At 46.0% G+C, this 17,461-nt stretch overlaps 1 protein-coding gene across 1 annotated transcript in view; it reads right to left on the bottom strand.

Moving 5' to 3' along the window:
- tln2a (talin 2a) overlaps positions 1–17,461 on the bottom strand; it is a 124,740-nt gene that overhangs the window by 23,199 nt on the left and 84,080 nt on the right. Inside the window, exons 26-39 of the mRNA XM_059349220.1 lie at positions 17,114–17,248; positions 16,653–16,781; positions 16,359–16,461; positions 15,245–15,453; positions 7,195–7,314; positions 6,557–6,754; positions 6,277–6,416; positions 5,021–5,114; positions 4,723–4,812; positions 4,492–4,614; positions 4,231–4,374; positions 2,070–2,231; positions 1,620–1,760; positions 1,307–1,488 (exon numbers count right to left, since the gene is read on the bottom strand). Of these exons, the coding sequence (XP_059205203.1) occupies positions 1,307–1,488; positions 1,620–1,760; positions 2,070–2,231; positions 4,231–4,374; positions 4,492–4,614; positions 4,723–4,812; positions 5,021–5,114; positions 6,277–6,416; positions 6,557–6,754; positions 7,195–7,314; positions 15,245–15,453; positions 16,359–16,461; positions 16,653–16,781; positions 17,114–17,248 (1,970 nt within the window). The remainder of the gene's footprint in view (positions 1–1,306; positions 1,489–1,619; positions 1,761–2,069; positions 2,232–4,230; positions 4,375–4,491; positions 4,615–4,722; positions 4,813–5,020; positions 5,115–6,276; positions 6,417–6,556; positions 6,755–7,194; positions 7,315–15,244; positions 15,454–16,358; positions 16,462–16,652; positions 16,782–17,113; positions 17,249–17,461) is intronic.

Here is a 17,461-nt window from a genome sequence, read left to right as displayed (position 1 = left end):
AGTCTAAAGAGGAAAACTGAGATAAGGGCATCAGAATTTGAGATGCTAAGCTGGCTGCGTGTGAATGCTAGCGTGCAGATGTTCTAAGCTGAACAGGAACCATAAAATTCAGTGCGGTTGACACTGGGAATTAGTTCCTCATGGGCATCGGTTTTGTTCTGATCAAGGTCAGGCACAAAAGGTGTGAAATAGGAGATTAAAAATTTAAGCTGTAGAGGTATAAGAACAACCATTTGTCACGCCATGGTACAGCATTTGAGCATCCTTTGTAAAGGGCGCTGCAATAATCTCACAGCCGTTTTATTGAGCAATGTATGAAAACTTGAATCAAAACTTAATTATAATTTTCACCTCCCATAATCTCCTTTGTGTATGCAGAAATATCACTGCAGGGAAACAGAGTACATTGGTGTGGAGATGAGGTAAAAGGATCAAAACGATGGTGGAACTTCTTGGAATTTCTGCTGGTTGCTTGGCAACAAGACTTCAGGAATTCACTGCTCTCGGCCGAGAAATAGTCGGTCGAATAACTAGTGTTGTCAATATACTAAACATATCAATAGTAAATATTTTAATTGGTTTCATTGCTCATTTTCCGCAGTATTGATACTTTATTTTATCCGCTTCCTGCCCTCTCTTGTCTCTGACAGATTCATTGATGTAAAAAAAAGTTTTAATTATAATGAATGTTTACTAGCCAATGTCATGTAGAGCCCTATCAACTACTAAATTATGTTTATTTAGCTATTTATTTTATTTGTATTTTTTATTTATTTTCTCAGTTATCATGTATAGAATTGGCTGACAATATAACACATTGTTTATATATTGTATAATGATGTATAACAATGTTCAATATTATTTAATAGTGTTATGTTTGAGAAAATAGCTCTCTGGGTACATTTGTAGTGGTGGAAATCTGTGCACAATCCACTTAAAAAAGCTCCATTTTCATTCCAACTCAAAACATTACTAGCCATATCAGCCACCATATTGGCACCGAAATCCCATATCGGTCGGGCTCTAATGTCATGTAATAGTTTCCTAGATTTTACGTCTGTATTTTCCTGTGGTATGGAATATCAATATTTTCAAGGTATACTACTTGTAAAACATTCGCTTGTACCAACATTTTTGTGCTAAGCTAAGCTTACCAGCAGCTGATGCTAACTTAGATTTTGTCATATCAGAAAATTTCATAAAATCTTGGGAAATTAAGGTTGACCTTCCAATACTGTATTTTGTCACCTATCCCTTTACTTCAGTGTTAAATTTCTTATATCAGAATAAATTTCCGCTTACTAACCTGATGGATGTGATGAGACTCTTGATTGAGTCGGACACGGTGCGAGAGTGACCAGCCAGAACAGACCAGGTGGGCGGGTCCTTGGGGTTGATAACCAATGAGCGTGCAGTCCTGAGCAGATAGGTGGAGCTGTCAAGCATGGAGCGTGCCGATTGGAGGATGGGCTCCTGTGCCGCAAAGCCCTACAGAAAAACAGAAACAGCGAGAATTCAGAAATGTAGGCATTTTATTTGCATATGCCACTATTCGCTATAAAACTTCTACTGATCTAGTAATACATGTAATACAAACACTAATGTTGAGGTGGACTTACCTCGTTGCTGATTTGAGCTGGGATGCTGGCAAACTCTGGGTTGGAAGCAAATGCTGTCAAGTTTTCCACAGCCTCAATTAGTGGAGCTGTGGCAACTCGACACTTGTTCCTGTTCTCATCCGAGAAATCACCATCCAAAGCCTAGACAGTGAGCAAGATGGGATATGAATGTGCATGACACAAATGTGATTAAACTTGAGCACCTATTTAGATAAACAACCCAAGGGTGAAGAATTAAACAAACCATTGACAGATGTTTGATAGAAAATATTTGTGGATTCAAACATGAGCTGATATGAATCATGAATGTTTAATTCAACAGAGGATTCATCAAAGTCCTCCCACATCAATCATGAAGGACACTGTCAAAGCTAGATCCATATCTATACTATGGTGAGCCAATTAGGAGACAGAGCCAATGTTTTGACAAGACTGGCAAAGAGGTCCTACCTTGATGGTTTTGACCAAGTTGGCGGTGCTGTTTGCCACCTCCTTGGCCGACTGCACAAAGTGCCTCTTGGCGACTGGGTTGGTTGTCTTGGAGGAAGCCAGTCGGCAGGCGTTGCACAGCGCAGAAGTGTGCTTAGCGACAATGGTGGCTGCAGAGAGCACCTGCCACATGATAAACAACAACATGTTCCATTAGTGTATTATAGCCATTTGAAGTCCTATGTTTTTACTTCCAGTATCTTTGGCTGACGGCCGAGGTCAGCCCTACACATGGGTGTGTATGTGTGTGACTGACTGAATGAGTGAGTGAACACATTTCGTGTGCGTATTATCACTTATTTGTATTACTGGGACAAACTAACTACTAATATCCAAAATATTCACATCATAACCACTACCATTAACTATTCCTATCACTTGGGTGCCCCGGTAGCACACCTGGTAGAGCGGGCGGCCTGGGTTCGAGTCCGACTCGGAGCCCTTTCCCGCATGTCTTCCCCTCTGTCTCCCCCTTTCACTCTCTCTCACACTATCAAATAAAGCCTTGAAAAACGGCCAAAACAATATCTTTAAAAAAAATAAAATAAATAAAACTATTCCTGTCACTCAAAATTGCAAAATCACATCAACCTAAACATTTAATCCAAATGGCTATAATTTAATGGTATGATTCTGCAAACTGTCTTTTTAATTTAGAATTTCCAGCAATATATTAGGTTTTGACCTAGTGTTGGTATGCACTAAAAGGTATTTACTACTGTTACACCATGCACCTCCCTTTAAGCTTCTAGACAGCGAGCTGGAAATAAACTAATGTAAGAACACTGTGGGGGGCTGTTGGTCTTTAACAAAGAATGTTTTTGAAAACAAAATAAAGGTGTCTTTCGGTCCTGCAGTCAAGGCGTTTGGCTACACAGCTGGACACCCAGCAACAGGTATTTTCATAAAATATACCATTTAGGAGCTGTAAAAAGATGCCTTTGCCTGCCTCAATAAAAAATAGTCATAACATAATTCATAATTGCATGATAGGATCCATACACAGATGAACCACCCAGAACGGTCTCACGTAGCCTAATGAGGGAGGGACAGCAATAGTTAACAACGACAGGGGACATATGCTGAAAATTTATTGATAAATAGCCTGCCGCGGATTGCCCAACAGATACGACTTTATAATCCAAATATGGAATCTTTCAAAGAATGATTCTTAGCTACATTTAAAAAATATATTTTTCTTTATTAATAATGATGCAAACTATTGACATTGTCACAAATATTTAAATTACTCTTTTTACATTTTTAATTTATATTTTGCAATATTTATATCCTTCCTATATGTTTTTGCATATATTTATTTTAAATATATTTTTGTACTATTAGGATCACATAGCCAATCAATCAATTAGGCTCATTTATTACTAGGAATATCCCGCTAATAATAGCCTCCTTATTAACATAATGGCAACCTTCAGTTAGTTTTGAACATTTTAAGTAACATACTTTATTATAATATTTTCTCAATTGAGGTTGTATACAATATATTGTTGTATATCTGCTTATTCAAATATTGGCTTTATGTATTGTTTTTATTTATGTTTATCCTTACCTATGAATCCTGCAGATATAATAATAGCCTTTTGATGTGTTTTCATTGTTGGGAAATCAGCCATATCTATTCATTTTCAGCATATGACACCTATCATTGTTGTTAACTATTTTAGTCATTCCCTATTAGGCTTTGTGACAACATTCTTGGTGGTTCACTAATGTATGGATCTTATCATGCAATTATGTGTGAGGTCTTCTGATTGGCGTTTGAACCTCACCTGTGTATATCAGGATGTGAATTTTTTCTGCCCACAATAAATTCTGATGACTATTTTTCTTTGAGTGCTGGAGTGCTCCTTTATATTTTTATTCAAAACCAAAATTATATGAAATGTGTTTGTACTCTGTATACATCTTTGATTTTTTGGTTGTTTTATTAGACAATTGTTTCCAGTCTGAAGTGATCATAAATCAAACTGTGACACATCTCTGCACAAAAGCTAAGACACCCATCTGATCATACTGCTAACACAGAAGCCTGTTATAAAGTAGATCAGACTGACAGCTTTTTGGATGAGTGCTATACAGACAACACTGTAAGTGCATGTACCTGGGAGGGACTGCTGTCTGGGTCTACAAGATTCTGACAGGCCATCTGGATTGCCTGGTTTGCTTTGGCAAACTGGATGGGATCCACCAGCCCCTGGTGTCCTGCCTGACTGTTGGGATCAGACACACCCACCAGGTAGGAGGCCTGTAGAAAAAAAAAAACTCCTTTCAGCAGCATGCACCAGCATTGCCAATATGATCAAAAAGGCATAGTTATTTAAGCGGTCTTGTACTGTGAGGGTTGTTTCTCCACATTCTGTACCTGTCCTGCAGCTTCAGTGAGGCCACACAAGGCTTTTGAAGCTGACCCTACACAGTCTCCAAATGCCGGCACATCTCCAGTCTTGCAGTTCTGAGAAATACCAGCCATAGACTCTCCCAGGACCTGGATAAAACAAAGGAGCAGGTCAGCAGAACAAAGAGACAGGGATGCTAAGCTCTGTGCGGAGTGTTTGGGCGTTTGATCCCTAGACTGTTTGATTTGGAGGCCTACCTTGGAGTTCTCCATCACACTCTCGATGCAGTCGAAGTAGGAGAGGTCATTGACCGGCTCGCTGGGATTGTCCAGCATTCCTCTGACAGCCTGGGAGATGAATAAGGAGTACGAGAAAATATTTCACAGTTTATTTCTTTCCACAAAATCCTCTTTGGTTAATGCCACATGAGGGAAATAGTGTCTTTGGGTACTATTCACATAGACCATGTTGAATACACCTAGATTAAATCTCCCATCAGACATCTGTTGATATAATTTTGCCTGTTTGATCTAAAGGTTGTAAAGTCATGTTTACCTCCAGCTCTCTCAGGGCGTTGTCACACTCCTTCTGGCCGGGAGCCTGCTGTGTACACAGCGTTATGAGCTGGTTAATGCTGTCTGTCACTGCTCTGAAATAAACAAACAAGCAAAAAAAAACAAATGAATCACACCCTTGTCATTGAAGGTGTATTGTTTTAAGTGTGAATATGCAGGCTTTGACATGTGTGAGCACATTCATTTGTGTGTTAATAACAAAGCTTGTGCATCCATATATACAACTGTTTTGCAGTTCATCAGCAAATGTTTGACATTTTTAATATAGCTTTCGACATGACTCTTTGTAAATGTGAATTTTTTTCCCCTTATATTTTTAATTTTCAAGTGAGGCTGCTTACTGCAATCCTAACCATTAAAGCCTTTAATAAAGTTAGGACTTTCATGAGAGCACAAGAATGGATGCATTTTCATCCACACTTGCCTTAATGAATAATATTACCATAGATAATTTAGACTGAGAGGGCCCTATCTTACACCCTGCACAAAGCAACACACAGTGCAGCGCAACTGTCATGTATTTGTACCCATCTGTGGGCCCATGGGTGCGTTGGTCTTAAAATTAGGTGCAATTAGGTGCATTGATGACACATTGTTATCTTGAGGCAACAGAAAGTAATCATTGACCAAGAAAAAACGTGTCTAAATTTGATGGTGCAGTATTTTCCTGCTATTGAAAGGGAGCATTATTCAGTTGGTAAGAATACTGTATAGGTGGGTTCACAGTGTGTGTACAGTCTGCTTGTTAGACACAAAAATACGGACAACATCTCTTCTCCTCCCCAGTTTAAATGGTTTTGGATGCATTTGCTCATATGTAGTCAAATGTTGTTGATGGGCAGAGGACTAGAGGATGGCAGGGGCCGAACACAACTTGAATCTCCAATTTGACAAATCTGCCATTTAAATAGCAAAGGGGAATGAGAGATGACACTTGGATTGGTTTAATTAATGTTTTGCCTAGAAAACACCTAAATAGAACCCATTTGAGCCTTACTTTGTGTGCACATCATGTACCACTTAACTAGCTAAATAGGAGTGGGACATGCCCTAAATACACTTGCACCATGCGCTTTAGACCATGCAATAAAATATAATTTAAACATTCTCTCCGTTAGTAGAGTACATTTGTAGCTTATTTTCATCTACTGAATGGAATCATCTAAATATAATATATTTACAATCTAGATACAAACATAAGAAAAAACACAATGTGTATGTGGCTAGTTGTGGTACCTTGCAGCAGCAGCTAGCAGGTTCTTGGCGTTTGCTGCTGCTGGGTCCACAGAGAGACTCTTAGCTGCGAGCAGCAGTTTGCTAGAAGCCATGGAGATGTTCTTCAGGTTACCAATCACCTGCACCTGGTCATCCTTTTTCTAAAATGACATACATCACCAAAACACATTCAAACACAAAGAAAAAAATCCTATTCTGTCCCCATACAGGTACTGAGTTAAATGTGATACTGCTGTCTCAAGGCTAATGGAGCCCTTTTTTGAAGAAAAACAAGACTGACCTGAGTGTGCCCGGCCATCTCAATACCAGCATCCAGGAACTCATCAAAGTCTTCGCTGAACTTTCCAGAGGCCATCGCCAGCTGGCTGCTGGAGCCTCTGGAGGCATGGACCACCTCGCCTGCCGACTGGTTCAGGTCTGCTGCCGTTTGGTTCAGCTCACTCTGGGCCTCCTGGAAGGACTTGGAGGCTGGAGGGATCTAAAACGGAGGACACAGAGAAGGAGTTCACAATGACAGAAAGGCATTAAACTGTAAAAAATAAAATAAAATAAATAAATGTTATGTAACAGTTGGGACAGCAACCAGTTTATTGTGATGATTGCAATAATGCTGCATGTAATCATCTCTACCACTCTACTAATAACAGTGTGTCTGTGTTCAATTTTAGGAAGATAGTCAATAGACAATTTCTCAATCTGTATCCTACTGATAAAACATCTGTTCTCTGTCTGTGTCTGTGACGTAACTGAACAATACTACATTAAACTTTTGTATCTAGCAGTCAGTCTCACTTTTACCTTGTATGTGTCATTAACTTTGATACATTCCTCAAGGATCTATTTCTGTGTGGCATTTTAAAGACAAACATGATGCTAATTCTGCTGGCAGAGGTCTGATGAGCCACAGTCCAAACTCACAGTTTCAATCAGCAGCTTCTTGCTGGCCTCGCCGATGCTCTTGAGAGCCATGTCCACATCCTTCTGGCCAGGCAGACAGTTGACGCAGTTATTTAGGGAATGAGACACAGCCTTGGCCACCTGAAACACACAGCATGTTCAGAGTAGATTGGCTTAGAGGCAGTTATCCATACACAGCGACCAAGCTGAGCTAGAAATCTGAATTTAAAATGCTAAGCAGCAAGGCACTCTCACAAAACAATTTTTGGTTTGGCTTGGTTGTCAGGAGCCAGAACAGAAGCACATGACAACATGAAAGGGATCTTAGTGAAGCAGAAAAGAGGCAGAAAGTCAAAAGAGCAGCACAGGCTTCTCAACTTAATCTTATATTCCATAGCAATTTTAAATGACAAGGTAGTATTAGTAAAAGGATTATTGAAAAAACACTAATTTGTGTTTTTTCTACATTGCTATTTAGAAACACACTTTTGAGGAGAAACTATGAGAACAAGACATAAATAATGAAGTCACTTGGCCTGTAAATGTGAGTCCCTTGCTGTATTTGACAGGTGTTCAGCAACTTTCATGTATTCCTAAGCAGATGCAGACATTCCTCTGGCTCAGATTTTGTCCTCAAGAAAATATTTAGCAAAACATATTGACCAAAATAGCTGACTTTCCATACTAGTTTACACGGCTACCTGTTTATTTTCATGCTAAAAAGTCACATTACTTCCATGTAAAAAAGACAATTCAATGAGTTCTATAAAAGTTGAAACACATTGAACTTTCTGTTTTATTCCAAACTCAGGTGCTTTCAAGAGTTCAAAGTTAAAACGAAATGTGTAATGAATAAAAAATGTAGCTACAATAATAAAACATTCATGAAGCACTTAAAATGTGGTGAGAAAAATATTACAAAAAACTCTTAAATGAACTATTGGAGGGTGGAGATGATGAGGTTAGATTGACTGAAGAATTAATTATCAATTGCAATAAAATCAGTGCTTGTAAACAAAAGTCTAATGGTCTGATCAATGTTTGTTTTGACCACTTGCAGAATCCTGCAAAATGTATATTTTATAGTATTCCCTTTAGGTACTAGTATAATCAAAATTAAGGACTCATCCCTCACACCAGATCCAAAGAAGGAGAAGCAGCTTTTAGTGTTTATGCCCCGCGAAAGTGGAACACCCTGCCTGACTCAGTTAAACATGCCACATCAGTAGTCATTTTTAAAAACAGATTAAAAACTTTAGGTTATTTACATAACCCCGGTTCTCTGAGTAATATGAGTGAGATGTCTCACTATGGGATGCACGCCCCCGCTGCAGACCTCAGAAGCATTAATCTCAATACGCCAATCCTGATTGGCTGGTAAACGTGTCCGTCCGTCCGCCCGCGGTAGTCCCACCTCCTATAAGTACCGCCTGCGGACGGGAACACGTCATTCAAGATAAGCACCTCTTCTCACCCGCCCAAGCAAGAAGGGTTGTCTGGTGAGACATCTCACTCATATTACTCAGAGAACCGGGGTTATGTAAATAACCTAAAGTTCTCTTTCATAATATTTCGTTCGATGTCTCACTATGGGATATGGTTGCTCCCGTATTGCCAGACAAGCTTATCCAGCGTCCACCAACCCTCAGGGAAAACAATCTGTTCCAATCAGGACATCAACACCGCGCTTGCCACGCAAGGAGCGGAGACGTCCAACATATAAAAGCGGACAAAAGTGAGAGGCGAGGACCAACTCGCCGCCGCACAAATGTCCTGAACAGACACTCCCCTGAACAAGGCCCAGGATGTAGCCACGCCCCGAGTCGAGTGCGCTCGCAGACCCACAGGTGGCTGCAAACCCTGACCCGCATAGGCCAAAGCAATCGCCTCCACCACCCAGTGGGACAGGCGCTGCTTCGTAATAGGCTTCCCTCTATGAGGACTAACCCAGGAGACGAACAGCTGATCGCTCCTCCTGAACCCCCCAGTCCTATCCACATAGGTGCGCACAGCACGGACTGGACATAACGCATGCGACCGCAGCTCACCAGATGAGGCAGCAAAGGCCACAAGGTCAATAGGAGAACATGAGCCCACCACCTTAGGCACAAAAGCCGGGTTGGGCCTCAAGGTCATCCTCACATCCCCCGGGAAGAACTGAGTGCACGACGGGTGCACCGAGAGCGCATGAATGTCACTAACCCGCTTCGCCGAAGCCAGAGCCAGTAACAACACCGCCTTGAGAGACACGTGTTTCAAGTCGGCCCCCTCCAGTGGTTCAAACGGAGGGCCCTTGAGCCCCTCCAAAACCACAGCCAGGTCCCAAGGCGGCACCAGCGGCCTGGACACAGGGAGAAGCCTGCGCGCCCCCTTCATAAAACGGCAAACGAGCGGGTGCTGGCCCACCGTCAGCCTCCCAAACCCCACGTGGCACGCGGCAATAGCCGCCAAGTACACCTTAACCGTGGAGAAAGCCTTCCGATTGTCAATCAGGTCCTGCAAGAATGACAAAATCACCCCCACCGGACACTGAAGAGGAACGTGGCCGTTTCTGTGGCACCACTCCTCAAACACCCTCCACTTGCAGTCATACAGAGACCTAGTGGAGGCGGCTCGAGCACTCTGAATAGTGGAAATCACTCGCTGTGAGAGACCCCCAGCTGACAGATTGAGCCACTCAGGGGCCAAGCCCAGAGCGCCAGGCGCTCCGGGTGAGGATGGAAGACCATCCCCCCCCCTTGCGACAGCAGGTCCCTGCGCAGCGGGAGCTGCCAGGGTTGGGTGCACAGCAACCGATATATCTCCGCCAGCCAATGCATCGCAGGCCAATGCGGAGCTACCAGAATCAGCGCGTGGCCGTGCTCCCTCACTCTGGACAGAGTGGGGGGTATCAAGGCCAGGGGAGGGAACGCATAAAGAAGCTCGCGCGGCCAGGCGTGCGCTAACGCGTCTATGCCGAGGGGAGCATCCACGCCGCGCAGAGAGTAAAACAGCGCGCACTGCGCGTTCTCTCGCGACGCGAACAGATCCACCGCGGCCCGACCGTAACGGGACCACAACTGCTCCACAACCTCCGGGTGCAGAGTCCATTCCCCGTACACTGGCGCGCCCCTGGACAACAGGTCCGCGCCCGTGTTCAGGACTCCCGGAACATGCGTCGCTCTCAGGGAGAGGAGACGACCGCAGCTCCACAGGATCAGTCTGCGTGCCAACATGTGCAGCTGACGGGAGCGTAAACCCCCCTGACGGTTGATATACGCCACCGTCGTCGTATTGTCCGTCCTCACCAGGACATGATGACCCATGAGAGACGGAAGAAAACGTTTCAGGGAGAGGAACACCGCTGAAAGCTCCAGAAAATTTATGTGAGACCGCTGGAGGCCCACACTCCAGACGCCCCTCACAGACCGGCCCTCGTGAATCCCGCCCCATCCCGTCAGGCTGGCGTCCGTAGTGACCACCTTCCTGGACAGAACGGAGCCCATGGGTACCCCGCGGGTCAGAAAAGACGGGACTCGCCAGTGGCGCAGCGACCTGGCGCACCCCGGCGTGACCGGCACCATCCGTGCGCCATGACGCACGGGGTCCAGCCCACATGAGGCCACCCACAGCTGGAATTCCCTCATGTGGAGGCGACCGAGACGGACCACGAGAATGGCAGACGCCATCAACCCGAGTAACCGAAGACACAACCTGAATCGAACAGATTTCCTCGGACGAAAAAGCGCGAGACATGTCCTGAAGACCCTCACACGCTCCGCCGAGAGGCGCGCCGTGAAAGACACCGAGTCCAGGGATAATCCCAGAAAGATTATCTCCTGCGCCGGGGACAGCACGCTCTTTTCCGCGTTTATCACGAAACCCAGATCCACCAGGTGTTGCATGAGAATACGCGTGTGCGCTCTGGCCTCCTGCTCCGACTGTGCCAGCAGCAGCCAGTCGTCCAGATACGTGGCCAGGCGAATGCCCTGCCGTCTCAGCGGGGCTATCGCCGCTTCCGTGCACCGCACAAACACCCTCGGGCTTAAAGACAGGCCGAAGGGAAGTACGCGATACTCGTAGCAGATCCCCTGGAAAGCGAACCTCAGATACTTTCTGTGGGGTGGATAGATCGGGATGTGGAAATACGCGTCTTTCAGATCGACAGAAGTGAACCAATCGTTCTGCCGCACAAGGCGCAACAGGGATGCGTGTGTAAGCATCCTGAATTTGTATTTCCTGAGAAATTTGTTCAGAGCACGTAAATCCAGGATAGGGCGAATACCGGTCCCCCCCCGTTTGGGAACCAGAAAATACCTGGAGTAAAAACCGCTCTGACACTGTGCGGGGGGAACGACACGAATTGCTCTTTTGTTTAACAGCGAGAGGATTTCCTCCTGCAAAACACGAGCTGACTCCCCCCGAGCCTGAGAGTGTATTATACCGGCGAAACGCGGAGGAACGGCGGCGAACTGCAGCCTGTAACCCCGCGAAATCGTCCTCAACACCCAGGGCGGAGCCGCGAGTGCGGCCCATCTCTCCCACCTGAGGGAGAGAGTGGTCCCGCACCGCAGCCCCTCCACCACGAGAGGCCCCAGCCGCGGTGTGGTGGCGGCCTCCCGTGGCGGAACAGTGGCACGGCACCCGGACGGCACAGTGGACGGCCGTCCGGGTGGGCAGCGCGGCGGCCCCGCCGTCCCCGCCTCGGCTTTTACCCGAGGGGGAACAGCGAGCGTTGCCACCGCGCTGCTCATTGTGATTCTTTTGGCTTTTATTAGCTGCGCCCTCGGCACTCGGCCTGGATGCGGCAGCGGGACACATTTTATTTTCTTTGAGAAAATGTGTGTGTGTGTGCGTGCTTGTGGACGTAAGACAGGGGCAACCGCTGAACTCTCCGCCGTCAAACGTCCATCTCTCCCGGCTCGCTCTGGCGCAGGCCGTGGCGGCTGGGAGGCGGGGGCGTGGGGGGCCCCCGGGCACACGCTGAAAAGCCGAACAGGTGGAGCTGGAGAACGGGGAACGTCCAGCTGCATCACCGGTGGAGAGAGGGGCGGTCAGGCCGCTCTCTTCTTTTTCCTGGCCTGGCCGGTAGCTTGCGCGGGCGGGGCCGGCGGAGCCGCGGCCGGGACCGAGGGTTTTCTGGGCCAGCTGGGCCGACCTGGCTGGGAAGGCGGCGCAGGCTGGGGTCTTGGCTGCTTAGGCACTTTAAACCGTGAAACCTGGGAAGCAGCCTGTGCGAAGGTTTTACGCTGCGCAGGTGGAGAGGGCGCAGGGGGCTTACGGGGGAGGCAGAGCTGGAGAGCCTCATCCTCCTTCTTTTTGGCTTCACACCGCCGTTGCATTGAGGCCAACGCGGAGCCAAAAATCCCCTCCGGGACAATGGGCATGTCCAGGACGTCGTCCTTCTCCCTGTCCGACAGGTTGGCGAGGTTGAGCCACCGCGCCCGTTCCTGCAGGACCATGGTCCCCATCGCTTTCCCCGTGGCCTGGACCGCGCAGCGTTGGACACGGAGACACAGGTCGGTAATGACCGGGATCTCCTCCCACGCAGCCGGGTCCTGAGTCTGCACAAAATCCTCACACAACTCAGCCTGGTAGGCCGTGAGCAGGGAGAGGACATTGAGCGCTCTGGCCGAAAGCGCAGCTGCCTTGTAGGCCTTTTCAGTCAGGGCTGACTGAAAACGGTCCGACTTAGACGGCAGGCTGGGGCTCCGGGAGGACACCGCTGACAGCCGCGGGTGGAGGTGCGCCGCGACGAGTGGCTCCATCGGAGGCATACGGAGCAGGCCCAGGCTCTCCATCGCTTCACAGTCGAGGGACGAGGCACCGGGGACCGGGCTCCTGCTGCTGTAGGGGCGGTCTTTCCACGAGCGCGCCACCTCATCCAGCAGTTCTGGGAAGACGGGGAGAAGTTGCCTTGTCGCGCTCCTGGCCAGGGGCAATTTCTTCCCCTCGTAGCGGGACCTGGTGGTCTCAGCTACGACAGCAGGCCAGGGGATGGCCAGCCGGGCAGCAGCGCGTTTGCACACGTCGAGCATGTCCGAGCTGGGGAGGGGAGAGGCTGGTAAGCTACTCTCATCTCCATCCCGAAAGGCAACGGAGACCGCGGGCTTTGCAGCCCCGGCCGGAGTGATGAAGACGTCGTCCTCTTCTTCATCCTCTGATATGAGGAGTTCAGAGGCGCAGTCATCATCGTCCCCATAGTCCAATTCCAGGACGTCTTCCTCCTGCGGGGAGACCGTGGCGAGGTCAGCCTGGGAGCCCCAGCTGGCACAAGCCTCCGGTACCGCCACCGCAGCGACCCCCGTCTCCTCTCCGTCTCCGGCGGCGCCGTCGGATGGGAGATAGGGGTCGAATCCAGACAAGCTAGCCTGGCGGGCTAGCCGTCGGCGGAGACTCTTGACCGTGAACACCGCGCAGTGTTGACACGAGCCGGGGACGTCGATAGCTAGCCGGGCGTGTTCCAGCCCTAGGCAGCCCGAGCAGACCTGGTGTGGATCCCTGCTCGCAATCTTGTTCCCACAGCGGCACGAGCGGGCCGCTGAGTCTCCGTGCCCTCTGGTGTGAGGGGTATTCACCTCCATTCCGTGCGAGCTGGTGTGCAGGCAGGGAGTCGAGGATGGTTAGCTGGTGTGCTAACGCTAATTGCACCGAGGGACCGGCTGGTGTGCCGACACTCGGTACTCGAGCTGCCTGGTGTGGCGCCGAGGACAGTGCTGACCAAACCGTGGTGGGGCTAGGAAGCACTGAAATCGATCTGGTATGATCGACGAAGCAAATAAATGTCCAAAAAACTAGCTAGCGCCCGGCGACAGAAGCTAAATAAGATCCGTCTACAGACAGTTAAGCTAGCCAGCCTTGGACGCAAGATATGCTCCGGGTGAGAAGAGGTGTTTGAATGACGTGTTCCCGTCCGCAGGCGGTACTTATAGGAGGTGGGACTACCGCGGGCGGACGGACGGACACGTTTACCAGCCAATCAGGATTGGCGTATTGAGATTAATGCTTCTGAGGTCTGCAGCGGGGGCGTGCATCCCATAGTGAGACATCGAACGAAATATTATGAAAGAGAACCAAGCTTTTTTCAACAGCATTCGGTTGAACTGTGTGTGTGCGTGTGTGCATGTGTGGTTGTGGGAGTGGGTGCACATGTGTGAGTAAGTAAGTGTGTATGTGGTGAATATGGCATAGCTTGTCTACCTGCACTCTTCAATTAATTTGTAATTGATTTTTTCTAATTGTTTGTTTTTGTTTGTTTTCTGTTGTTTTGTTTTGTTTTTTAACTGTACCGGTAATTATGTATATCCATTGTGAAGCACATTGAGTCTGCCTTGTGCATGAAATGCGCTCTATAAATAAAGATGAATTGAATTGAATTGTATTGACTAAGCTTTCCAGTCTGCAGCACAAGGAGTTCCCTGTAGTGTTAAAAAGGGCAGACACATATTTTGGACATGCCCTAAACTGAAAAAATTCTGGGATAAGGTTTTTGATGCACTTGGAAATGTATTCCAGAAAAGTTTTAATAAAGATCCCAAGATGATAATGTTTGGACTCATACCAAATTACATAACTGGAAGGGGGAAAAAATATCTTTTACAAATATTACTGATTTCAGCTCTTAAATGTATCACTGTTAAATGGTTAAAACCCGACCCTCCAGCATACAATATGTGGATTGAGAAGGTCTGGGAAATTTATCACATGGAACAAATAACTTACTGCTTGAGGCTTCAAAAAGATATATTTGTTAACAGATGGAGACCTGCCATACTATTGCAATAATCTCATGTTACCTTTATTTTATTTTACTTTATTTCACTTAATTTAATTTGATTTATTTCCATTAACAGTTTATTATTTAATTACTTATTGTTTGTTTGTGTTACTTTGGTTTAACTATGTCATCTATACATATCTGACTTGATGTATATGCTTTAATGCTGTATTAAGCAGGTCACAAATGAAAAACAGCAGACTAAATGTGAATTTGTATATATATGTTTGTATATGCTGCAAAAATTTAAATAAAATTTAAGTTTAAAAAAAAAAAAAGGACAGACATGCAGAAAAGACTCCTGAAACATCTCACCTGTGCCAGGCGCTGCTGACTCTCAGAGTCTCCGGGGGAAATCAGGGCCTGCTTGGCCTCGTGAATGAGAAGCGCCGAGCCCTCCATAACATCACGGGCTGAGTCCAGCATGGCGGCAGCAGCTTTGGGGTCTGTGGTGGAGGCTGCAACGCCACGGGCTGCCTGGGCCAGTGTTCTCAGGGCCTGAGCCGTCTCTCTTGCAGCTATTCCTACACACAGGATCAGAGGTAATGCAGAGTATTCTTAGGAGAGAATCTCAGAGACATCGTAGATAATTTTAGACACAATAATGTCTCAATAATGTACTCATTTGAAAATCCTAAAGACTAATATTCTATTTCAATACAAATTATTTTCTCTGTCCTGACAAATGTGTTGCCACGAGAAACAGACAAAATGTAATTTTGTCTCAGTGGGTGTTTGCCTCGCAGGTAGGAACCAACAACAAATGTCTCATGAGAAATTGGACATCTCATTTACAACACATCAGTTCGATTTAATAACAAATTAAATGAAGCCATATTAGATGTAGCAGTTAACAAGACTTAAGGAAAGTAGAGCAGGTTACAGCAGTCCTCAGGGACTATGGAAAACACACACACAAAAAAGTGCTGTATTTTAACCAAGGACATGATATAAAAGGTATTGAAAAGTCTTAGAAAATGCAATTTTACAACAGAAAAGAACAAAAATAGCTCAGGTAAGTAAATAAAACAGAGCATAACCGTACTGCATCATACAACATAGCTAATTTAGAGCACTATGTGAGATCAGGGCAAACATTTTAATTGACAATTTGATGTTATTCATTGAGTTATTGGATTGGACTATTCAATTACATTTCAAGTAGTTCAATTATATCATGGTCATGTGAAAAATAGAACGATGCTTGGCATACAAATACTGCAAAGCAAAAGATGCTGGGAAATGAAAGATAGACTTAAAAGTTAGCAAATTGTTGCACATTTAGCCCTTTAACGTATAAGTTCATGGATCTTTTATTAACATTGTCGTCAGTGCTCCCTCAGCTGTTGAGTTGTGTATGTTTACAGCAAAAGTTTTATGTTTATGATTAAAATATTGTTAAAAGAAGTCAATAATCAGCAGTACCAACCTGTGTAGTGTTCATTTCCTTGTGCAGCACAGGTGAGCAGCTGAGCCATGGAGGATCCAACTGACTTGGAGGTGCTGCCCAGATCCTGAGCACACTTCTCCAGCTAAAGCAGAGGAATATATAAATATATATATATGTTATTAACTAAATAATGGACTGCAAACCCAATCGACCCTGCTTCAGGCATGAGTAGGCTGCTGGTCAATATTGTATGCATTTCTTGACTGAACTTAATGCTCCTGCCATTTTTCATGTCGGGTCAATCTTATGGGCTTAAAAAACCCCAGCTCTTACCGATTCTCCAGGCAGTGGTTTGAGTTGGGTGTTAACAGCAGCCTGCTTGGCATCTTGCAGCTCACTTCTCAAGGTCTGGATGGCAGTGAGTGCTGAGTCGATTTCCATGGGGCCGCAGGCTTCATGAGCCTAGAAAACAAAGAAAGTCAGCTGTCACACACAATTAACAAAGTTACATGGGTTGTTACTTGTGTTTTGCACTTGCAAGTAGTGATTCTTAAACAAAAATATATTTTGGTGTCAGCTTCTGCTAGTAATAAACTCAAACAACTCAATCTGGTGTGGACTAAGTTGTCAACAATGTAACATTTTGCATTGATTTTAACCATAAGGCAGGCAAAGTGTCTCTCTGCAGTGATGTAAATATGTTGGGTTTGTTTTTGCATGTATTTGCATGTTAAATGTAGTGCCTTGCTGCATGCACTGCCACATATGCTAGTGCCTGTGCGTCTGTGCTCTACCTTCTGTGCAGACGTCCTCAGCTCAGCCAGGCAGGTGGCCAGGTTCTTGGCACACTGACCCAGTTGCATGGCTGCAGCCTGATCCATCACCGTGGGAACAGATGACTTGGCCGAGGTCACCATCTTACTACCAGGCTGCAGAGCAGAGAAAATGAGGGGGGACGTCAAAAAAAAGCTATTTCTGACCTTTAAAAAATGTTCAAATAAATGCTATATTGCTATAAACTGTCTAGAAAACGAAATGTTGCTCCGGGCAACAACAAGGAACAAAGGTTAAATTATGTGTTGGTATTTGTGGAGACATAGAGCTTTCCCATCAACTCTGTAAGTGCAACTGAGGCATTAAAC

This window comes from Centropristis striata, chromosome 2, assembly GCF_030273125.1.
Source record: "Centropristis striata isolate RG_2023a ecotype Rhode Island chromosome 2, C.striata_1.0, whole genome shotgun sequence".
Taxonomy (NCBI): Eukaryota; Metazoa; Chordata; class Actinopteri; order Perciformes; family Serranidae; genus Centropristis; species Centropristis striata.
This window is presented reverse-complemented; position numbering and strand designations above follow the sequence as displayed.